Raw genomic sequence first — 20,921 nt, 5'->3', positions numbered from 1 at the left:
GTCCCTGCTCCCTCTGCACAGCTGCCCCTACAGCCCATCCTGCAGCACTGCCTGGAATGTGAACCACATCCTGAGGATGGCTCTTGAGGTCTGCACATTTCTTGCTGGGCTCCAAATCCCAGAGGGTGTCAGCACAGCTTCGGCAGAGTCGGGATTTCTCAGGGAGGGAAAGAGCTAACTCACATGCAGGTGAAGCCTTTAAGGGTTAGGTTTTGCTGTCCTGCCCAGCTCCATTCTGAACCTCTGAGAGCCCTGGGTTCCTCTAGGGAAACCCTCCAAAGGGAAGCAATTCATTGATGTCCAGGTTCCTTTTAAAGATTTTAAGGAATTTTCACAAGTCACCGCATCTATAATTAATTGGAAGATCAGCATTATTTTAAAAAACCCCAATCCTTTTGTTAATGACACAGATGAGCCAACTCTGCACTGAGGAAATGAAAATGACTCCAAGCAGGTCATAAATACAAAATTTTATGTGGCATTTCAGTAAAAATACGCCTAAGTATAAATTTGCAACACTTTGATGTAACAGACAACCCTGTGTAACATTTGCAAGAAGAAAACCCACATAACACGTGCCACTCCCACAGGGGCAGTAGATACAGAGCATTCCAAGACACTCATACAAGTTTCACACAGATCCCAAGGACAGGAGGTTTGGAATGCTGGATGGATTTCCAGCCTCTTGAAAAAGGAACCTGCCAGATTTTTTCCATGAGGTGCTGTTAAGCATTCCCATTCCAGTGGCATGCAGCCCTATTGATATTTAAATTGCCTCTCAACAATTTCAAATTAATTTTGACACACAGCTCTAGTTCACAAGCCTTAAGGCCCCATCCTTCATCAGAACATTTTGAACAGTGCCAGCAGCAGCTTCTCCAAGGCCCTTTTGTCTATACTGAGGTTGCAAGAACAATTTCCATTTCTTCATGATTAATCCTCACAGAACAGAGATAACAGTACACCCAGATTGCACAAAAGGTTGATCCTGACTTTTTGGAAACACACCAAGTTTAAAACTATTGTCATGGTCTCATTAGCACTACTCACATGATTCAATTAAAATGTGTTTTAGTGGAAAAATACCTGATCCTGAAAGTATATTAACATGAGACTCCTACTGCACAGCCAATTGTTTTACTGTTAAACACAAATTTACCTTTACAGTGTTTGCTGCCTGCTGTTTCCCTGATAAACATTAGTCAAAGCTGACTATCTCCAGTATCACACTACAGTAATTTTCCTACAAATGTAAAGTTAAGTTGGAGAGATCCATGGTTGCACAGTGTCACCTTTTCTAAGCAAAGCCTTAGCCACAGTTCAGTGATCTTTAAGACACACCAATGCACAGCAAATAGGGTCAAACCCAGCCAGCACTAGTACTCCCCACTTTACTCATGAAAACACAGGAAGAACATCCATGCTATGTTAAGAACCCTCAGAAGTCTGACCAAGCTCCTTTCTAGATTCACCAGACAGATCAAAGCTGCTGTCACTGCTGCCTGCTTACTTAACCCCTGCTCAGTGATCTTACAGCTCAGTCTGCCATGATGGAAAACGCTTCCTATCTTTGCTTTAATAACGCAAACCCAACTGTGATGTGCCAGGACAGAGGAAACATGAGCAGAGAATTCAGACACACCACAAAGGGGCATCTGATCTCTCCCACAGCATCTCTCAGACCACATGCCTTTGAGGACAAAGTGCCATCTGTGGGTTTGTTTGTTTGTGAAATCCAGAGGGAAACCCAACTCTTGAGAACACCTCTTTGTCTTCCAAGTGCACAGTTCTTCTCTTCACGCTGTAGTGGCCACAAAGTTTTCCTGGTTTCTGCAGACAGAAGTGTAGCTTTTGACAGGCTGCTGTGTGCCTCACCTACTGCTGGGTCAGCTTTACACCTCCCACTTACATGGGACAACAGCAAACACCACGAGCTCTTCTCAACATAGTGCAATGTGTAGATATCACCAAGTCTGTGTTTACACCTACATAAAAGCACATTTACAGGTGTCCACTACATGGAAATCAAACTCCAGACTGGGAGTACTCCTTAACAAAGTTCAAATTCAGGATATGCAGTATCATTTTCTTCTTTGAGCAGGTCTACCAGACAAATGCAGAGTTTCTACCATATGGTTTGAAAACATTTGGGACAGGACATAGATGGGAGAGTTGATCTTCTTGGCAATTATGTTCTTTGTAAGTATTAAAAAACAACAAAACAGCTTTCAACACAAATTGCCCCTATTAATCTCAGTCTCAAAGGAAACCAGCATTTTGCATTTGCAGCTTCTAATAAGAGATGATCTCATCTCTGACTACTCTTCATTCTTGAAGAACAAGACAAAATTCATGCATGTTAGCAAGTTTTATGCAACATATATATATTTTTTAAAATAATATCAAGATTAGGACACATCTTACGCTCATGGTCATACATCAACAAAGCAGGAATATACAGAATCTCATGGAGGGTTCTCCTCACTAAAAAAGACTTACACAGTAACCCAAAGGAGTGATACGCTGATATGTTTAATGACACAAGTCTAACCACACCTAATGCTGTCTACCTGACAAGCCAATTTCACTTTACACAGTTCAACACGTGCATATTTTTCTGATAGAAGCAGCAAAACCCAAAGCTCCTCATCCCTGTCCACCTGTGTCCCCTTTATTTCCCCAATGTGATGATTGCAGAAGTAGAACTGCGATCAAAGGTAAAACCCTAAGTGCCTCTTCAGATAGCATCACTAAAGCAGCCTGAGCTCTGCCAAAAGCATTCCAAGCTGGAAATGGCAGGGCTGCACTGCACATGACAAACTTGTACTGGCATGATAAACACAACTTAATGACTCCCAAGTGAGCATTTCCTGCTGCAATCTCCTGATGGGAATAAATTACCAAAAGAAAAAAAAAAAAGTAGTTGTGCTTTGGCAAAATTTCTCCCAACCAAAATAATTTCCTTTAAAATTTCTAAAAGTTCCAACACATTTTAAACATTTAGCTGCCACTCTCTTTCTGCCTGAGGTTTTTAATTACTCCAACTCCTTGGGTCAAACAACTCAAGCTGCACAGCCTCTGGATCACCAAAAACTGACACATCTGGGGATGAGCTGCAGGATCAACTTCCGAAACAAATGCAAATAGAAAGGTGCTTCAGCTGAAAGTGATAAAAACAAACCCATGGTACACAACATTTCTGATAGAAGACCAGTAAAGTGCCTCCTTTCACTAGTGAATTGTCTCTGTGCTTCTGTGGCATTTGGGAACAATCAACACTCAGACAGAAAAGTCACAATCCTGCCAAGCTACCGCGGAGTTAAAAGTCCTGATCTTGCCCAGGTCAGTCCTTAGAGGGACACACACAATGATCATTTCAGAGCTGGTGAACTGAGGCTGACACCCCCTTTTTCTCTGAGGACATGGAACAGATAAGACATTGATTCTGATTGTCATGGCTAAGGTCACACAACACACAGCAAATGTGCTTATCAAAGAAAGTAAGCAAGTACTAAGCTTAAAAAAAGAGGAGCCTGCTGGCAGAGCAGAGCTTTGCGTAAACACCAACGACAAATCAAGTGTAAGCTCCAGCTTCAGACCCGGAGGGGTCTGACACTTCTTTGGTCCAGGTGTACAAGAGACACCACAGGGGAAGCTATAGTTCCTTCTCAGCACCCTGACTCTTCCGCTGCCTCACTGTGCTTTCAGTCTCTGATTCAGCTACAGGCTGCTCGCTCAAGTCTTCTGTCTCTTCTCCCCCTGATTCTTTTCCAAGTGCTAAATCCTCCTCTGACTCATCAGCACTGGAGTTTGCTGCATCTTCTCCATCTGAGAGGTCATTGACATCAGCGGCCTCATCTGCAGAGAGCCGCGCGGCCTCGTCGGGCTCCTCCAGCGCCGCGTTCTCCACGTTCTCCTTGCTGATGGCTTCCTCTAAACAAAGCAGAGACTGCAGTTAGACTGACCCACAGCAAAGCCTTCCTGAGCTGCAGGGACACGCTCTGAAACACTGATGGACATTATTATAAGGGATCACAATTATTATTCCAGCTGGGATTGGAACCAGGTGATGCTTAAAGTCCCTTCTGACCTGAACCGTTCTGTCACTGAAAACTTTTCCTTATTTCTCAGTTATTTCCTTAAATCTTCAGTAGATTTCTCCTCACTTCCATTACTTTTCCTTGCATGTCAGGCACAGATGGACTTGGATTTTATTCCACTGAGTTACAAACCAAAGACAAACCAGTTTTACTTGGCTCCTGGGTTATTGGTTCACAGCTAAGATCTGAACAGTGTGTTGCCCTTCCTCCTACAAATTTACACCTGAAACTACAGCTCCTCAGCCTCTCAGAAGAGTTCTTACCAGGAGTTTCTGCCAAGTGTTTTGACTTGGCTGGGCAGAGGCAGTCTGAAATCAAAACCAGGACCTGTGGAAAGGAAAAAGGCATTTATTAGCAATAATAAAAATGGCATTTATTAGCAATTGCAAAAGTCCCTGCACTCATTCCTTTTAGATAGATATGCGCAATCCAATTCACAAAATTGTGTTATCTTGCTTAGAGATAAGAACTAAATAAAAACATGGAAAAAAGTGCATTCTCAATGTGTACTAACCAGCATTCCCCTACCTTCTACTACCCATTTTCTGCCTCCTACTTGCCTAAATTTATTTAGTACTGACACTGCTCACAGCTGAAGAACAGCTCAGAACACAGTTTGAGAATTTTTACTTTCTGAAAATTTATGAAAAAATCTTGGTCAAGATTTCCTGTATTTTGGGATGTTAATCCATTCCTATCCCTGGCTCTCCAGTACAGGTGTGTGTTCCACCTTTTGTGCTCATTATTTGACCAGCCCAGTGCAGAACTCAAAATGCAAGGAAGACATTTGTGCCTCACTGTCACATGCTAAGAATAGTGCACAAAAAAAGACAGAGCTGACATCATGTGAAAGAAATATATTTCAATCATTGAAAAGCTTTTTGGAAAGAGCTGAGGGATGAACTGCACATTTTTTCAGCTTTTTCAGTTGGGGTATTTTTAGTGAAGGAGTACAGAGTTTCTTTTAAAACATGATATTCACTTGCTCCTAGTTATACTAACTTGTTTTGCTCTCATCTGGTGAAAATCTACCATCTAGAAAAATGAAAGCTGTTGAAATTGAATAATCAAAAACATTTGCTTGTATACAAGAATTCTACACACACACATTGAGTATAAAACATGGTTTTGCTTAAATTCAGATTTCAACTGCTTTGAAATCACTCCCCAGAACTACTGGGAAATACATTGACAAAATTTTTCTTTATTTCACTAATATTTGGGCTGAACATCAGAGATCCACATAAAAGAAATAACTTTTACACATCCTGCAAGGAACAGTGACCTAGCAGCAGGCTGAACCAGTTACCAGCAGAACTGTGTGAACTGTCCTTGCAGTTGCAGAATGTGCTTGTGGAACAGGCCACTAACCTGAAAAAACCTAAACCCCCAGATCTCCAAAGCCTTAAAAAACATTTTCATCCTCTGATTTTGAGTAACAGCGTGGCAGAACCCTTACACTGCTGACCCAAGCAGCAGTCCTGACCAACTCTGACCACACTTTCCACTCTTAAGTAGAAAAGTCTTAGATACAAAAAGGCCAACACAGGAATCAGTCCTCTAGTGGATGGACTGAACAAATCTAAACTGAAGCATTTAATAAGAATTTGATAAGATTTCATAAGAAGGTGACCTGATTTGTATTGAGGGCTCTGTCCAAATGCTTCTTGACCAGGGACAGGCCTGGGGCACTGACTACCTCTCTGGGGGGCCTTCTGCAGTGTTCCACCACCCTCTGCTTCTTCATGTCCATCTAAACCTCCCTGGCACAGCTTTAACCCACTCTCACACTCTGGGTGTCACAGGGAAGAGATATTAGTACTCAGTAATATATTATTAAAGCAAGGTATATTTAAGTATATCTTATGAGCAAAGTTGGTTTTATTTTTTTCACAAGATAATGGAAAGCAAGAGTTCTAGTTAACTGAGGAAAAGTAATGTTTTCTTACCAAACCTAAGAGCAGGCCAATCAGTAAGGTAGCTAGGATGAAGATGGCATAGGAAACCCAAACATGAACTCCAAGAGTGCCAGTGAGGTAGTTATGAATTTGCTGGAAATTAGAACAAGACAGTTAATAATTTCATACCTAAAACCACTTAGGATTTCTACAGCCAACACCATTACATGCATTGCTGTCTGATTAATAGCTTTCATTTAACAGTATCTATATTGAAGTCTTCCCCTTTTGACACCATTAAATCTTGGGGGTTTTTACTGATTTGTTCACATGAAAAGGCTTTTTAAGCAGAGGATGCACAATTGCTTCTCCCTGAGACACTCAGCATTACAGATGCCACACATAACCTTCACTGAAGAAGGATGGATGGGGAGCTCTGCAGCAGAGTACCACAACATCCTTCATCCTTAGGTGGCATCTGTTCATTCACTAAAATCAAACCATTCTGCTCTTCCTTAAGATTTTTCAGCTCTTAATAGGAGCCATACACTCTAAGCATACACTAAACAAATTATTTCACTACTAAATTTAAATAACCCAAATACAATATTAAGACTTCTTTCAAACTTTGATCTGTTCCTCAAACCTACAAATTTAACTGGCTGAGTCAAGCAGCACTTGGAGTCAGTGAGCTGGTGGGAGGTCAATTATGACCTTAAATCTCCCTCAAAACAAACCACAAACAACACTTACAGCAGTTTAAACACAAAAATTCCAGAGCCTTCTTTTTAAATGTCAGAACATCTTCTGATATTTGTTAAGGCCTAAGCAAAGACAGCAGAGCAGGAGGAGTGAGGAAACATACACCTGAAATATTCATCAGAGTGGAACACAAAATAGAGGTTTCTTCCCAGGACAGTTAATCTTTCAGGAAGGAGACTATAGAGAAACAACACCATTTCAGAGCAACCATGGGAGAGAAACACCAGAAGGCTATAAAAAGTAAATATTATCCAGTGAGAGAATCAAAGATACACAGCTCAGAGCTCTGCTTGATTCTATGTTAGTTTGATGCTCAGTAAAAGTGATACAAACTTGTTCCAACTCTCAACTATGTTTCCTGTCTGAAGCACATATTACAATAGTAACATTTTGCTGCAATCAAATACAGTGTCTCAATCTCACTGACTCAAAGGTCTTAAGAGGATGCTTCCTAACCAGAAACTGAAAATCCTCACTATTTGGATGCCATGGAAAAACTTTGATAGCTCCCAAATTAAAGCATCTTGAAATACTGTAGTGTAAAATATGCTTTAATATTTTAAAGCACACAGTGTAGCCAAGCATTTCTCCTTTACTTCTGATAATTACTCTATTATCCAAATTCATCGTGTTCCTACACAAGCGGTGTTGCCAGTTTGAACCCCAGACCCAGAAATTATTACTAAAAAACTCCCTGGCCCTCCCTTTTCCTGTGCAACACATGATGCAGCTCCCATAAAAAGAAAATAAAAATATTCAGTCATAATGACTTTTAAACATATGATTATTCTAAGCATAAAAAGGAGTATGGAAAACACCACACAGTTACTTACCCTGATCCATCCTGAGAAGTGAAACAGCCCTGCCATGCCATGCATCCTGAAAACAAGGAAATGAAAGGACAGGTTCACAGCTCCTGCAGCTCCTCTCCCCATCCCCAAATATCCTACAGCTCCTCTTCCTTCTCACATGGAAAATAAAGACTCTCTGGATCTCTGATGTGAATTTATACATAATGGCTTCAGCCAGAAGGAACTGCAGGCCACTCACATCTTTGGTTCATCCTTTGTGCCATGCAAGCTTTCTACAATATTTCTAAGCAAATCCCTCTTTCTACAAAGAAGTTCTTATGCATCCTGTAAGCACCACACTCTTTGCTACTCCAAAGGGAGACAAAAGTCTCTCTTGTAGAGAAATAAACAAGAAACCCTAAAGCTAAAGTAGCAGTAGCCAGAAGTCATGAAGCAGTAATTTACATAAACACACACTTGATTCCAGGACTCAGCAGATATTAGAAATGCCACTTTACATAATGATCAGCACCTGTATTTTTTCTTTTAATCTCTTTTCAAATATGACATAAACAAGCCCCAGCAGACACAAACAAAAGCAAATGCAGAAAATAAGCTGCCTGTATAGGTGAGAAGCTGGGGATCAGCCTGTCAATACTGATGGCTTCTGCAAGCCCAAGGAATACAGGCCTTTTGTCTTTAAACTGTCAATACAAGACCCTCAGAGAACACAGAGATATGAAACATTGCTCTTGTTAACAAAAACCAAGTGTTACATTATAGAAGATGGAGACTTCCATCCTGCCACAGGCTCCACAGCTTCCCATTTCCTCTCCAGGATGTAGCCTTGGAGATCCTCCAGGGTGCGGGAGCCGCGGTATCTGCGGAACACTCCATCGTTGGCGCTGCAAAACAAACCCATCAGCACACACAGCCCCAAATCCGGGGGAAATCCCACCCAAACCCCACACACCACAGATCTCACTGGCTCAGAGCGAGAGTTTGGGAACTGCAATCCAGCATGGAAAATCTCAGGTTTTAAACAGCACAGGGTTCTGCCATTTATAAAGCTGCTATTTTTCTTAAATGTTCACTGGCACTAGAGCAAATACACAAAGCACGTGAGGTTAACAACAAGACCGTTTCTAAATACCAGTCAGAATTAAAAGTGCACATATCTATGTATTTGTGTATCTGCACAACTCATAATATTCTGACTTAATGAAGGGTTCAATACTTTAAGGATGGCATCACCTTATTGGAGATGAGATACAGCAAATGTCTTCTCTGCTCCATTTTTAGCAGTATGGATAACAGGGAAACTTAGTAAAGTCATTTAAACTAAAGAAAAGCCTCACATAAGGATACCATCATGCAATCAAAGCTACAATAACCTGAGCTGAAATTGAAAGTCACTATTCCTTCATTTCCCCTACTTTGCAGTTATATATTAAATCAAATGACAACAGCTGCAGTTTCCAGTATGACACACTTACTGGTAAATTGTAGGAAGTGTTGTGACAAAGAAACGACCACTCAAGCCTAGAAAGGAAAGAAAACACACAAACAGTTCAGTAACATTGAAATTTCTCAGCATTCTGACTTACCTATAAATAGCAACATGTCTGTATTTCAGAGCAGGCTGCACAGCTTTCACCATTGTTTTGTAAATACAGGTTAACAGTCTGTCCTCACATTTGCTACAAACAGTAACAGATACTGAATATTGGTTATAAATGAAGGAATGATGTTTAGTTTGAAGGATGTTTGTTTACTGAGAGGTATTTTTTCTCATCAGTGGATTTGTCTCCTCAGTATTTGCACACAGTTGAAGTTTTGCACCAGCCCAGCATTAGATGCACTCAGAGTCCATCAGGGAGGGCTGAATTCCAGTAGGCAGCAATGCAAGTCATCTCAAGTACCAGTGTAAAGAGTATGGTTATTTAACTTTGCCTTTTAGAAAAGTCTGTGAAAATCCTCTGGGAAATGAAGGCCTTATGCAGCCTTCAATAAAGCAAACAGCTCTAGGCAACAGAATCAGCCATGGAAAAATATTGTAGCAAGAGGGTTTCTGCCTTTAGAGACAAAGATGAGCCATACTGAAATAAAGCAGGTATTTTTAAAAGTTTCACTGGTAATGTTTTCCTCAGTGTGAATTACTCAGTGGAATAGGCAAAAAAAGGGTTATGGCTTTTTTTGTTGTTTGGTATTTTGTTTGAAGACATGTAAAGCAAATGATCTTCAAAGTCCCAGAAAGGAAAGCTTCTTTACCTCATCTTTCAAGCTCTCTGCCTGTATTGCTACAAGAGGCAAGGTGATGAAAAACTTTCTGGAACAGCTAAAAGTTGTGCCAGCACAGGGAGAGATAAAGCAAACAAACCCACAAGTGTAGCAGCACAATTAATAAAGCAGACAGCACAGCTGCACAAGGAAAAGTGGGTGGAGAGTCACAAAGAACATAATTAGCTTAACAACAGAGAAAGTCATGGGAACACTGACAGGCTTTTTCAAGTTCTTACAAATGCCACTCAGGCAAAGGAAATAAAACAGCTCAAACCTCTCACCTGTGGCCTATCCTGGAGTGAACACCTCAGAAGCAAATCTGAAATCTATAAGTTATGAAATGCATCTAACCATCTCCAATATTTTTGTTGGAGGTTTGCTGGTTATCTAAGGCACCTCCCTAGATTGGCAAAACCAGATGGGAGTCAGCTACAAAATTTAAGAACACATTAAATCATTTTGGTGCCTGTTGAATACAATCTTGAATTGTTACAGTACAGCATCTGCGAATGAGAAAGTGACATCCACTATGAAATCAGCAGTTAATCAAACATTTAAAAACCCTTTTATCTGAGGTATTTCAGACATATGCACACCTCCAAAAATGTACAAAGAATAGAGCTGTCATCCAACTACTTTCAACCAACAACTACTCAAAGAAGACACAGAAGATCCAAGAAGTCTTGTTGTAATTGACAGGTAAATGTGATCAGGAGCTTTAAAAAGGCACCACAAATATGCAGAATTTAAGGGTCCAGAAGCATCTGCACTATGTGCTTGTTCCACACCGAATGTTCCAATGCAGAAGATGAGGCAAGAGGAAGCACTTTAAGGCTGGAACATCGAGGACTGAAATGTGCTGTGAAGCCATTAAGACTCTGCTGGATTCATTCTTCAGCCATCTCCTGCAATTAAGCCCCATGAATGGCCACTTTCTCCTCTGCTTTGGGAAGTGCAATTTTATGTAACTCTGCACTCATCTCGTGGTTTTCCCCTAATTTAACACATTTTGACTACTTTCAATTCAATGAAGGGGTTACATAACTGAGACTAATTGAAGTACCATTGTGCAATCAAGAAAGGAGACAGAGCACTTAAACACAACTGAAAGGCTGATGCAAAGCCCACAGTAAAAATACCTCAGTAACTTTGGAGAGCTCCATAGAAACTCATACCTTCCAAATTACATCAGTACCAAAGGTCAAACACATAATAAATGTTTGTTTTCCAGTTTGAGCATTCCTTACTTCTAGAAGTGCTTGCAGCTCCCAGGGCTGAGCTGGATGTTGGAGGTGAATTACATGAGCTTTGGTACAAATTCATCATTTAGGTCAGTCCTTGGACTCAGGAAAAAACCATGCTTAGGGGTCAGGACTCTCAGCAACATTAGAAATCCAAGTATTAGGTTACATCTATTTAAACAAGGCAATATTAAAACTCATCTGTTTATAACACTATATAATGACTAGTATAGGCAGCATTTTGATACCAGATTTTTTCTCTACTTGTGAACTTTTAACAAGACATGAACCTACACAGGGTCTAGAAATGATGGCATTTTTCTTGTCAATTTAGATTGCTGATTCTGAGACAACAGTTTTGACACAGTAAATCTGTTCAGCATGTATTCAACTAATAAACACATTTTTCAAAATGTGTTTATTAGCAAAAACAAAGAAGAATCAGTGAAGTCTGGCTTTTTGTTTCTAATAACATCTCATCTACTAGTCTTTTGATACTGCTGATAAAATCCTTTATCCCCTTAAAGCCCAAGCAAGCATGAAGCATTCTCAGGAGATGCAGAGGTTTATACAATATTAATATTGCTTGTACAAAGACACACTCAAAACTTGGAAGGGAGTCACCAAAGGAATAAATTAGATTGCACTCACGATTCTGTGAACAGTTAGGGAAATGTTTTTATAAACATATTTGCATATGTGCATCACCAACAGGAAACAGCAATAACATCTGTAATATAAAGCACTGCCACAATTAAAGCATCAATAAGCATGCAATATGCTGGAAACAGTTAGCAACTTCAAAGCAGGATTGCTCTATCACACCCTGAAATTCTCCTAATGGGAAGCTACAGAGCTGGAATCTTCTGCAGACAGGTTGGAGGAACGAGACAGGCAACAGCTTCCAGTGCAGAAGATTAAAATAGAGAATAAGCCTCTTGTAAGTCAGCATTAAGCCAAATCACCCCCCAATTCTTTAATCCTTCAAACTGAGTTTATCAACTTCGGCTCAGAAATATGAACTGTATGGAGAAACAAAGCGTGGAGAAGATGATTTTGACTTGGAAGCCTAAACAAACAGCAAATGGTGGTTGTGCTGGATAATTCAGTTACGGAAGCAGTGTTTGCTGCAGTACCTGGCTCCTGAGTGACATCCACCTTGCCCACGGCGATGCCGAGCCGCTCGCTCTCCTTGGCAAAGCTCTCCCAGGTGGGCTCCAGCTGCCGACACGCCGGGCACCACGGGGCGTAACTGGGGGGAGGGCAGGAAATGTTTTATATTCTTCCATTACACACATGCTCGTTGATCATACAATGTACAAACATCAATCACAAAGGGAAAGCCTACAGCTTTTCCTAATCAAGTCCACTGAGTAAGACAGTTTTTTTATCAATCCCTATGTTCCTTCCCATGTTATCAGAACAAAACAAATCACAGATTTGAGAAATTCACATCCAAACTCCTCACCACTTGTGATTTATTCTATTTACATAGGAAATAAAATACATTTTCATGGCAGCTACCTGAATTATTGAATCCAGGCTGTCCTTTGAAGCAGCATCCTTCATCACAGCATTTTGTATTGATTTCTCACACCTCAGAACTTCCTGAAATTGCATTTGCCTTAGCCCACTACTCATACATCACAACATGCCCTTTTTGAGAGCAGCCATGAGACTTAAGAAGAGTACACATCAAATTCCTTCTGCTCATACTTATCGTCTTGTTTTACCCAGGATTCATTTCAGAAAAATAAGAGTGCTCTTTTCAAGAGTGCATTTTCTACACTCTCAATCAGAAGAATTAAACCAATTTTGCACCTATTGCTAATACCAATCTGGAAACAGAGCAGCTAATATAAAGCATAACATCAGATAAAATTGATTATAAAAATCCCTTTTTCCACCTTTCTGTATTTTATCCTAACTTGGTGGGCCAAGTCTGCAGGGAACCAGGACTAGGAGGTACAGACTGAGCTGGGGCCATTGCCCATGCACAGACTCAGCCTTTTACCAATGAGGAGAGACCTTCATGGGCTTTAATCTGATTTACCAGGGCAGGGATGGAGGTTTCTGGCAGCAAAAGCAATGTGAGTCTAGGGACATTGTCCTGGTCACAGGGCTCCTCAGATGCCACCACGCTCCCCATCCATTGCAAAGCACAGAACCACATTCCCTTCTGGGCAGAGTCCAAGCACAAAACCATCCCTGGGAGCCTTCCCAAGGCTCTCCACTCCTTTGCTTTCTCTGCCACCCCTGCTGTGTGACCTGGGGACTGGCAATTCCTGTTCTCTGGCTCTCAGGAATGCTTACTTCCCCACTGGCTGCAGACAGAGGTATCCCTGCAACCCCCAGATGGTTCATATGAATAAAGCTTCATGTAAAACAGGTCATTTCTCACAGAAGAGGTGGAATCAGATGTACTCTGAGCACCTTCTGGTAGTTTTTGAACTCCTGTATTTAAAAAAGGGAATCTTGTCACTTGGCAGTTGAAAGGACACAAATTAAATATGCCTGTTTTATATTACTGTACTAGAAATTTATGAGTCTAACTGTGAAAGCCTATATCTTGTCTTTTTAAGTCAACACCACTCTGTGTGAAAGCATCTGCAAAAAGGACATAAATCTTGTCCTGCCAAGAGACAGCCCCTCAGTATCTCTCCAAAGGATGCTGGAAACAAGTCTCACACACAGTGATGTTCTACATTGTGCTGCTGGCCCAGAGAGAGCTTTTAATAACAGTCTGGCAGGTACTGGACTTTACAAACAGGATTATTTCATTATACAGGCTTGACTGATAGATAAGAACCTGCAAACATCCATCAGATAATGCAGCTGCTGTTGAGCTAAAATAAAAGAGAAGCTTCACTGTTTTCTAAATCCAGCTTCTCTAGATGTCTCAGATTCACACCATGAGATTTTCAAAACAAATACATCCTTTAGCCTGTTTAATCTGATTTTGGAATTGAAATTTTGACCCCATCAATATTTATATTTACATTTGACATGCATGAGCATTTCTCCTGAATGAAGTGGAATATTCAATACACAACTAACACTTATATGTTGAAAGTATTTCCTTTAGCTCAAAGCAGCATGAAAATCTACCCATGTCACAGTTCAGCAGTGACAGGATGTAACAGAATTTCACAAAAAGCTGTGGTTGTTGGCTTTCTAATTTTTAGTATCAATATTGGACATGGGATGGCAATAGTTCCATATAATGCTGCAAGATCCAGCCACTCCAGCTGAACATTGGCACAGAAAATCAGGATTAAAATATTTGCTTTACGTTCCTGAAATTACACATCCAACTCTTGCCAGCCAGGAAGCAGCCTGTCCCCACACGCTCAAGAGACAACTTGTAACAGACATCAGATTTCTGCCAGAGTTACCACTGCTGCTCACCTCCACACCCTCGCCTTCCTCAAGCTTTCATGTCTGCATTTGTAGTGCAGCACCAAGGAATTCATGCCAGCCCCCTGGATATAACAAATAAATTACTTTACCAAAGCTTTAGTGTGTCTCTTTCAGTCTTAAAATACTGAAAGAGTCAGTGTAAGGGGAGGTAAGTTACAGAACAGTAAAATAACCCACACTTTGAACATCTTATCAAAAGTTGCAAAAAACTTTCTGCACCCTGAAGCACTGAGGGAAGTACTTGATTTCAACAGGGTTTTTAGAACTGTGGCAGATCAGTATTTCCAAAGAAATTAAGGTACAACTGCCATTCTTAAATTCATAGAAAACAATATCATCTGTAGGAGCAGGGAAACAGACCCTTGTGTCTGCTGTGGAAGCAGTCTTTGTTACTTTTCAAGGCACAAAATGCAAGAGCAGCTCCCTGGCAAAAGCAGAAGTACCCAAATTTCTTCTGCCAAACACCAGGCAGGGCAGGAAACAATGAGCACTTTGTCACCACCACCAAATTTCAGGCTGTCACTCCCAATCCCCCTCCCTATCAACCTGCAGGGCACAGGGTGCAGTGCAAAAGCTGTAACAAGAAAACAGGCTGCTCCAAGTCAAAAATCAAAATCTTCTGGAATTTCAATCGAGACTTGGGCACTCTGTTAAGGAAAGGAAGCTTTCAGTAGCCTGTTTCACATTAAAAGGCAATTTGCTGATCTCCATCACGGCTAGAAGTAACACACTGCCAAACTACTCACTGCAAGCAGGTACTGCACATTCCCCAACACACACCTCATTCCTGATGCTTCCAGAGCTCTTCCACAGCAGTTTTACAGCGGAAATCCTCTCACACGTGGCCAGCCCTCCATAAAAAGGGCACACATCTATCACTGCAGCAACTAAAATCACTATTTCCAAGCATGCAGGTGTTTTCTCCTGCTCCTACTCCACTACAATATCTAAAGCTTTTGCAGAGGGCATATAAAAAGCAATTGAAAAGCAAAGTTTGAAGCTCTCAGACTCAGGCTTTGCTTTTGACTTCTATTTATCTCTGATCTAAAGCACAAAGGAACAACCTTTGGCTTTCAAATACCAGCAGCTTCACTGAGGCAGCACAACAAACCCCAGCCAAGTGACAACCAGTTTGAGCAAAGGTGCCACTCTGCCTATCACCCCCAGCGGATCAGCAAACACACAGACTTTGTTAAGACGTACTGATATTCTCCAGCTCTGAGCCTCTTCTCTCTCTGCTTGCACCTGCCTGGCCACTGAATTCACCATTCCACCCTTTTCAAGTACATTTAACTGACTTTATCTGCATTCTCACACTATTACCAACAATAACAGATGCAACCTTGAGTACCAATCCATACTTTGATTGGCAATTTCAGCAAGCTGCACGAATCCAGGAAAAAGGAAAAACAGCTCATGGATACAGCATGAGAGGATTTGCTGAACAGCAAACAGCAAAACTTCCTTAAACCAAGCTGCTTGATGGAGTTCATATTGGGAATGCTATTTTAATAAGAGCAAAAATGTGGGGACAGTACCCAATGGAATAGTAAAAGCAGCAGCAGAATTAAATTCTTATTTTATTGTTTTAAATAGTTTTGCTTCACTGCTACATATCTCACAAGCATACAAAATGAGAAACAAAAAAAGGCAATTCTAAACACAGCTAGGTCTTGGGGCAGGATGGGCAGCTCTGTAATGCCAACAAAAGCAAAGCTCCAGATCAACTGTGAGTTTTTAATGACTTTCCAAGTGAGCAGGTGGCAGGCAAAGATACATAAGCTGGTCCCTGTCATTTACCCCTGTGGATCTGTATCACCACAACACAAGCCCTGGAAGCTGTCAAGGAGCTTCCTACCAAGTGCCAAACCCCTCCAAACCAGACAAGGCTTTTTTTTTTAAAGAAGAAATTATTTCTAAAATAGAAAGCAAATCAATCAATGAAAATTTATGCAAATTATTCTAGAGTGTCAGAAGATTAAGTTCCATCATTCTACTTAATTTTACATCCCCTTCTGCACCTGTTTTGTTTCTGCTACAAAGTACATTTCAGCATCACATTATTGCAGTTTTTGTTCAGCCAATGCCCTGCACAACACTCAGCTGTGTGTTATTAAATAAAATGTTTGGTCACTTCCTCTGGACTCAGCCAGCAGAGCTGCAGAGGCTTCAAAACCAAAACAGTGTTGATAACTTGATTTTCATTCCCCCTGCTTTTTGGCTTTTATTGGGTTTTGGGTTGCTGGGGATTTTTACAAACACGACAAAGAAAAGCCTGGACACTAACATGAAGTAAGAGACTAGACATCTTTAAGTGACAGAAAATTCTCAACCTTGTTGAATTCTTAACTGACAGCAATTGTTAAATATTTAGCACATCCTTTGGGATTTTACATACACAAAGTACTTCAAGGCAACCGATTAAGCCATCCACATACCAAAACATGCAATTTCACTTTTAGAGCACTCCCTCGAAGCTACAGACTACAGGTGCTGGTGGAGGCTCAACCCTTGCAAGCAGCTGGCCACAGAGACAGCAGGGCAACGTCCCATGGTAAGCGACAATGAAAAAATAAAAGTACTCTTACACTGTAAGAATAATAACCCTTAGAAGCATGACTATTAACTGGTCTCCTGACTTTCACCTGGCTAGAACTGAAATGGACAATGAAGACATTGTTTTTCAGGTGCACACTGCAATGAGTCTGTGCTGAAACGAAGGGGAACCAAAACATTTAATACCCGAAGCGGGAACAAGCACATGAAGTACTGCAGATGCACCAAGAGCATAAACAGTTACTTTTGTAACCAGAGGCACAAAAAGAACGAGTTCATTGATAGGTTGGGCTTTTTGTTTGCTTGTTTTAATTTGCCCCAAAAAGAAGAGGATGTTAAATTAAGATAAATCAAGTTTGGAAATGCAAAATGCACTTTTAAGTAAGCAGACCAGAAATTAGTTTTCTGTGTTCCAGACAGACAATATTAAAGACAAAAAGAAAACTCAGCATATTAATGAATCATTATCTCACAGCTACAAAAAGAGGGAAACTTTTAAACACAGCTCATTGCAGCATCTCACTCACAACACTCCAGCCCAGACCTGTGTGCTGTGATAGCAACAGCATCCAAAAGCTGGTGCAATGTCTGCAGATACAGAACCTTCTCCAAAACATTTTTATCAATAAAATGCAGCAGCACTTCCAGGGCCTACAGTTTTCCCAGCTATGAATAACGGAATATTTACAAAAAGCCAGTCGAGTACACACACCTCAGCTAGGGAGAGTGAAGGAAGAAAAATCCCATTTCTGCTACAGATGCCACACACAAGTAATTTCAAATTTAACTTTTTCTATTTATGCACCTGAGAACAGCAAAAAAGTGGAATTACACAGTGATTTTCCACTTTCCCAAATAGAAAAACTGACATTAAACAGCAGCTGTACCTGTTCCTACCACAGCAGGAGGCTTCCAAAGAGCAGCAGATGAAAATATTTTTTTTTTCCTGAAGATGCAATAGTAACATTTGCATTTAAAAGCAGAAAACACCAGCAATGAACCACGGGAAATAGCAGGGAGACCCGGGGATCTTTCACACATCAAACACCGAATAACATTAATTAGAGGCTGATTTAAGCAGTGCAACAACGTGTACCATGCCCAGCTAACACTAAAGCTCTGCCACCATTGCTGGTCAGCAACCTCTCACTCCAAGCCAAAAACCAACTTTTCAATTGCAGTAAAGGCTTCCAAAGGACTCTAATTGTTTGTTACCCCAAACACTTCCGACTTCAGTCAATTCCTCTATCTTTTCTTCTGAGGGATACACCACTAGTTATTTAAATATTTGCGTTTAGAAATAAAAACTTTGAGTGACCATAAATACCCTTCCTCCTGGAAACTCACCAACCTGTGTATGAATCAGTAACAATCGCTTCCACGTTGGACTAAGTGAAAAAAACTCCAATTTAAAACAAATTTATTTTTCCCTCCAGCTTTCAGAGCCCAATAAATGAAGAGATACACAAAACCCATTCTAAATGCTCAACCACAACAGCTGGCACGCCTGGGTCGCTATCAGGTGTTTCAGGATCGTTACCACCTATTCACGTGGTACTCCTGATTAACCTATTCACCACCTATTCCTGATTAACACCAGGGTGGAGTAGGATCCTGAGCACTAAAGCCCAGGTGATAGTCCATCCTGCTAAGAAGAGACTGGAGATAAAACAAATTCAAGGGCAAGCCAAAACTTTAAGCAGCTAGTTAAGTATTTAGGAGTTAGCACGAGTTCAGATGTTCAAACTGCTTTAAACTCAAGCACTTGCACAGAGTAGCACACATGCCACAATAAAATCCTATTTTATAGCTGCACGGCCCACAGGTACCACGTGGCTGTACTGCCTACTTAAACTACTTTTTTACTCACTGCTGTCTTAAAAAGAAACCCTCAAGCTCCCTTCCCCCCTTCTAAATACAAGCAGGTGAGCAGGGCTCTACCAAAAATAAAGTCACATGCATTTCAAACACTGTGTCATGTCCCAAGCAAAGTCACCGCTACAGTGCAGTCAGAATTGATGAAATGTGATGCATCTCCCTTGAATGAGAGCCCCGAGCTCAAGACAAGGCTGGGATATTATGTAATCCTGCTCTAGAAGCCCACTCCTGCTACATGTTCCCTATGGAACCCAGCCCTCTTGGAGCTCACACAGAACCCAGCGCCAGGCCCTGGTGGGAGCAGGGCAAGGGGCAGTGCTGGACACTGATCCCAGAGTGACCCTTTAACCTGGGACACTCAGACGGGAACCTGAGGGACAGCTGCTTCACAGGATCAAGAATGGCTGGGGCTGGAGGGGGATCTCCAATCATGGAATGGCTGGGGATGGAAGGGGACCTTGAATCAGGGAATGGTTGGGGCTGGAAGGGGACTTTGGCACCCATCCAGTGCCAAGCCCGTGCCATGGGCAGGGACACCTTTCTCTGCTCCAAGCCCCATTCAACCCGGCCTCGAACACTTGCAGGGATCCAGGGGCATCCACAACCTGTGCCAGGCCTCACCATCCCCATAGTAAAGAATTTCTTCCCCAAAACCCAATTTAACTCAACTATCTATGATAGTCTGAATGTGCTCCCCCCTGGTCTGTCATGGCACGCTCTTATAAACAGTCCTTCGCCATCTTCCCTGTAAATTCCCTTCAGGTTCTGGAAGGCCCCAGTCAGGTTACCCAAGCCTTCTCTTTTCCAGGGTGAACAACCCCAATTGTCTCAACCTTTCCTCAAAGGAGAGATGCTCCGTTCCCCTGATCAACTGGATGGCCTGCTCTGGGCTCGCTCTGACACCTCCACGTCCTTCATTCCATATTCCTCATGCCCCCCTGTCTAGAGTGACCCGTTTAACCTTGGGGACTGTGCCCACACAGCCGGGAACCGGCGGGTTCTGCCCGGCCATCCCCGCAGACCGGGCTGTGCCCGCCGACTGAGGGCGGGCACCGGGCACCGCCCGCTGCTCCCTCTGGCCGCGCCCGGGCAGCCGCTGCCGGCGTGGGGAAGCCGCACGGCCCCTCCGCAGGGCGGGAAGGCCGGCCCGGCCCCCTTGCCCCCACAGCGGGGCTGCAGGCACCGGCCATGCCCGCAGGGAACTCCTCGCAAGGAACCCCCCTCGCCCCCCCGGCCACGCTGCCTCCGAGGCGGGCGGGAAAGCGGCCGCTACTCACAACTCCAACATCCACTGGCCCTGCAACACCAGGCTCCAGTTGGAGCCGCACAGCACTCGCACGCTGCTCCGCGGCTCGCCGGGGCTGTAGAAGGACGAAGAAAAGGCGGCGGCGGGACCCAGCAGCACCACGAGTAGCAGAGCGCGGACCAGCCGCCCCCCCTGGCGCCAGCGGCCCGGCGCCATCTTGGGGCCGTCCGCCCGCCCTCAGGAAGTCGGGGCAGGAGCGGCCCCGCGGGGGCGGTGCCTGCGCGGGCAGGGGCGGCTCCTCCGGCCCGCCCCGCCCCTCACGGCCGGGCACGGGCCCGTGCCGGGCCCTCATGGCCGGAGTGGCCGAGCACCGGCTCCGGGCGGTCCCCGTGTCCGTCCCTCACGGCTGGGCACCGGCCCCGAGCGGTCCCTGTGCCCACCCGTTACAGCCAGAGCGGCCGGACACCGGCTCCGGGCGGTCCCCAGCTTAGAGTGCTGCTCCAGCGGGCCTCTGGGCACCTGCTCCGGCCGCAGCTCGCACTGTTCTCGGCCAGGTTTCCGGAGCACTCCGTCCCCGGCGCCGTGTGGTGGGAGCTGGTTGAACAGCGGTGATGGCTCCAGCGGCTGCTGTGAGGCACCCGGCTGCGGGATCGCCCTAAAGCGAGTGTTCTGAGGGGCTGTCACCCTTTTTTCTCCTTTTCTGCTGCTAATAAGAACCCCAGTGCAGTTTGGGATTCTGTCCAAGC

The 20,921-nt window shown here is 43.1% G+C and overlaps 1 protein-coding gene across 1 annotated transcript; it reads right to left on the bottom strand.

Moving 5' to 3' along the window:
- Nucleotides 1-451: 451 nt before the first annotated feature.
- On the bottom strand, nucleotides 452-20,391 carry TMX4 (thioredoxin related transmembrane protein 4). Its single transcript, XM_059467885.1, has 8 exons — nucleotides 20,207-20,391; nucleotides 12,212-12,327; nucleotides 9,048-9,093; nucleotides 8,328-8,456; nucleotides 7,594-7,639; nucleotides 6,050-6,151; nucleotides 4,364-4,427; nucleotides 452-3,933 (listed from the first exon to the last, which is right to left on the bottom strand). The coding sequence occupies exons 1-8, from the start codon at nucleotides 20,389-20,391 to the stop codon at nucleotides 3,656-3,658; spliced, it is 966 nt and encodes a 321-aa protein (XP_059323868.1). The 3' UTR covers nucleotides 452-3,655.
- Between the last annotated feature and the right edge of the window lie 530 nt (nucleotides 20,392-20,921).

The sequence above is a fragment of the Ammospiza nelsoni genome, chromosome 3, assembly GCF_027579445.1.
Source record: "Ammospiza nelsoni isolate bAmmNel1 chromosome 3, bAmmNel1.pri, whole genome shotgun sequence".
Taxonomy (NCBI): Eukaryota; Metazoa; Chordata; class Aves; order Passeriformes; family Passerellidae; genus Ammospiza; species Ammospiza nelsoni.
The sequence above is the reverse complement of the archived record's forward strand: the minus strand, read 5'-3'. Positions and strand labels throughout refer to the sequence as shown.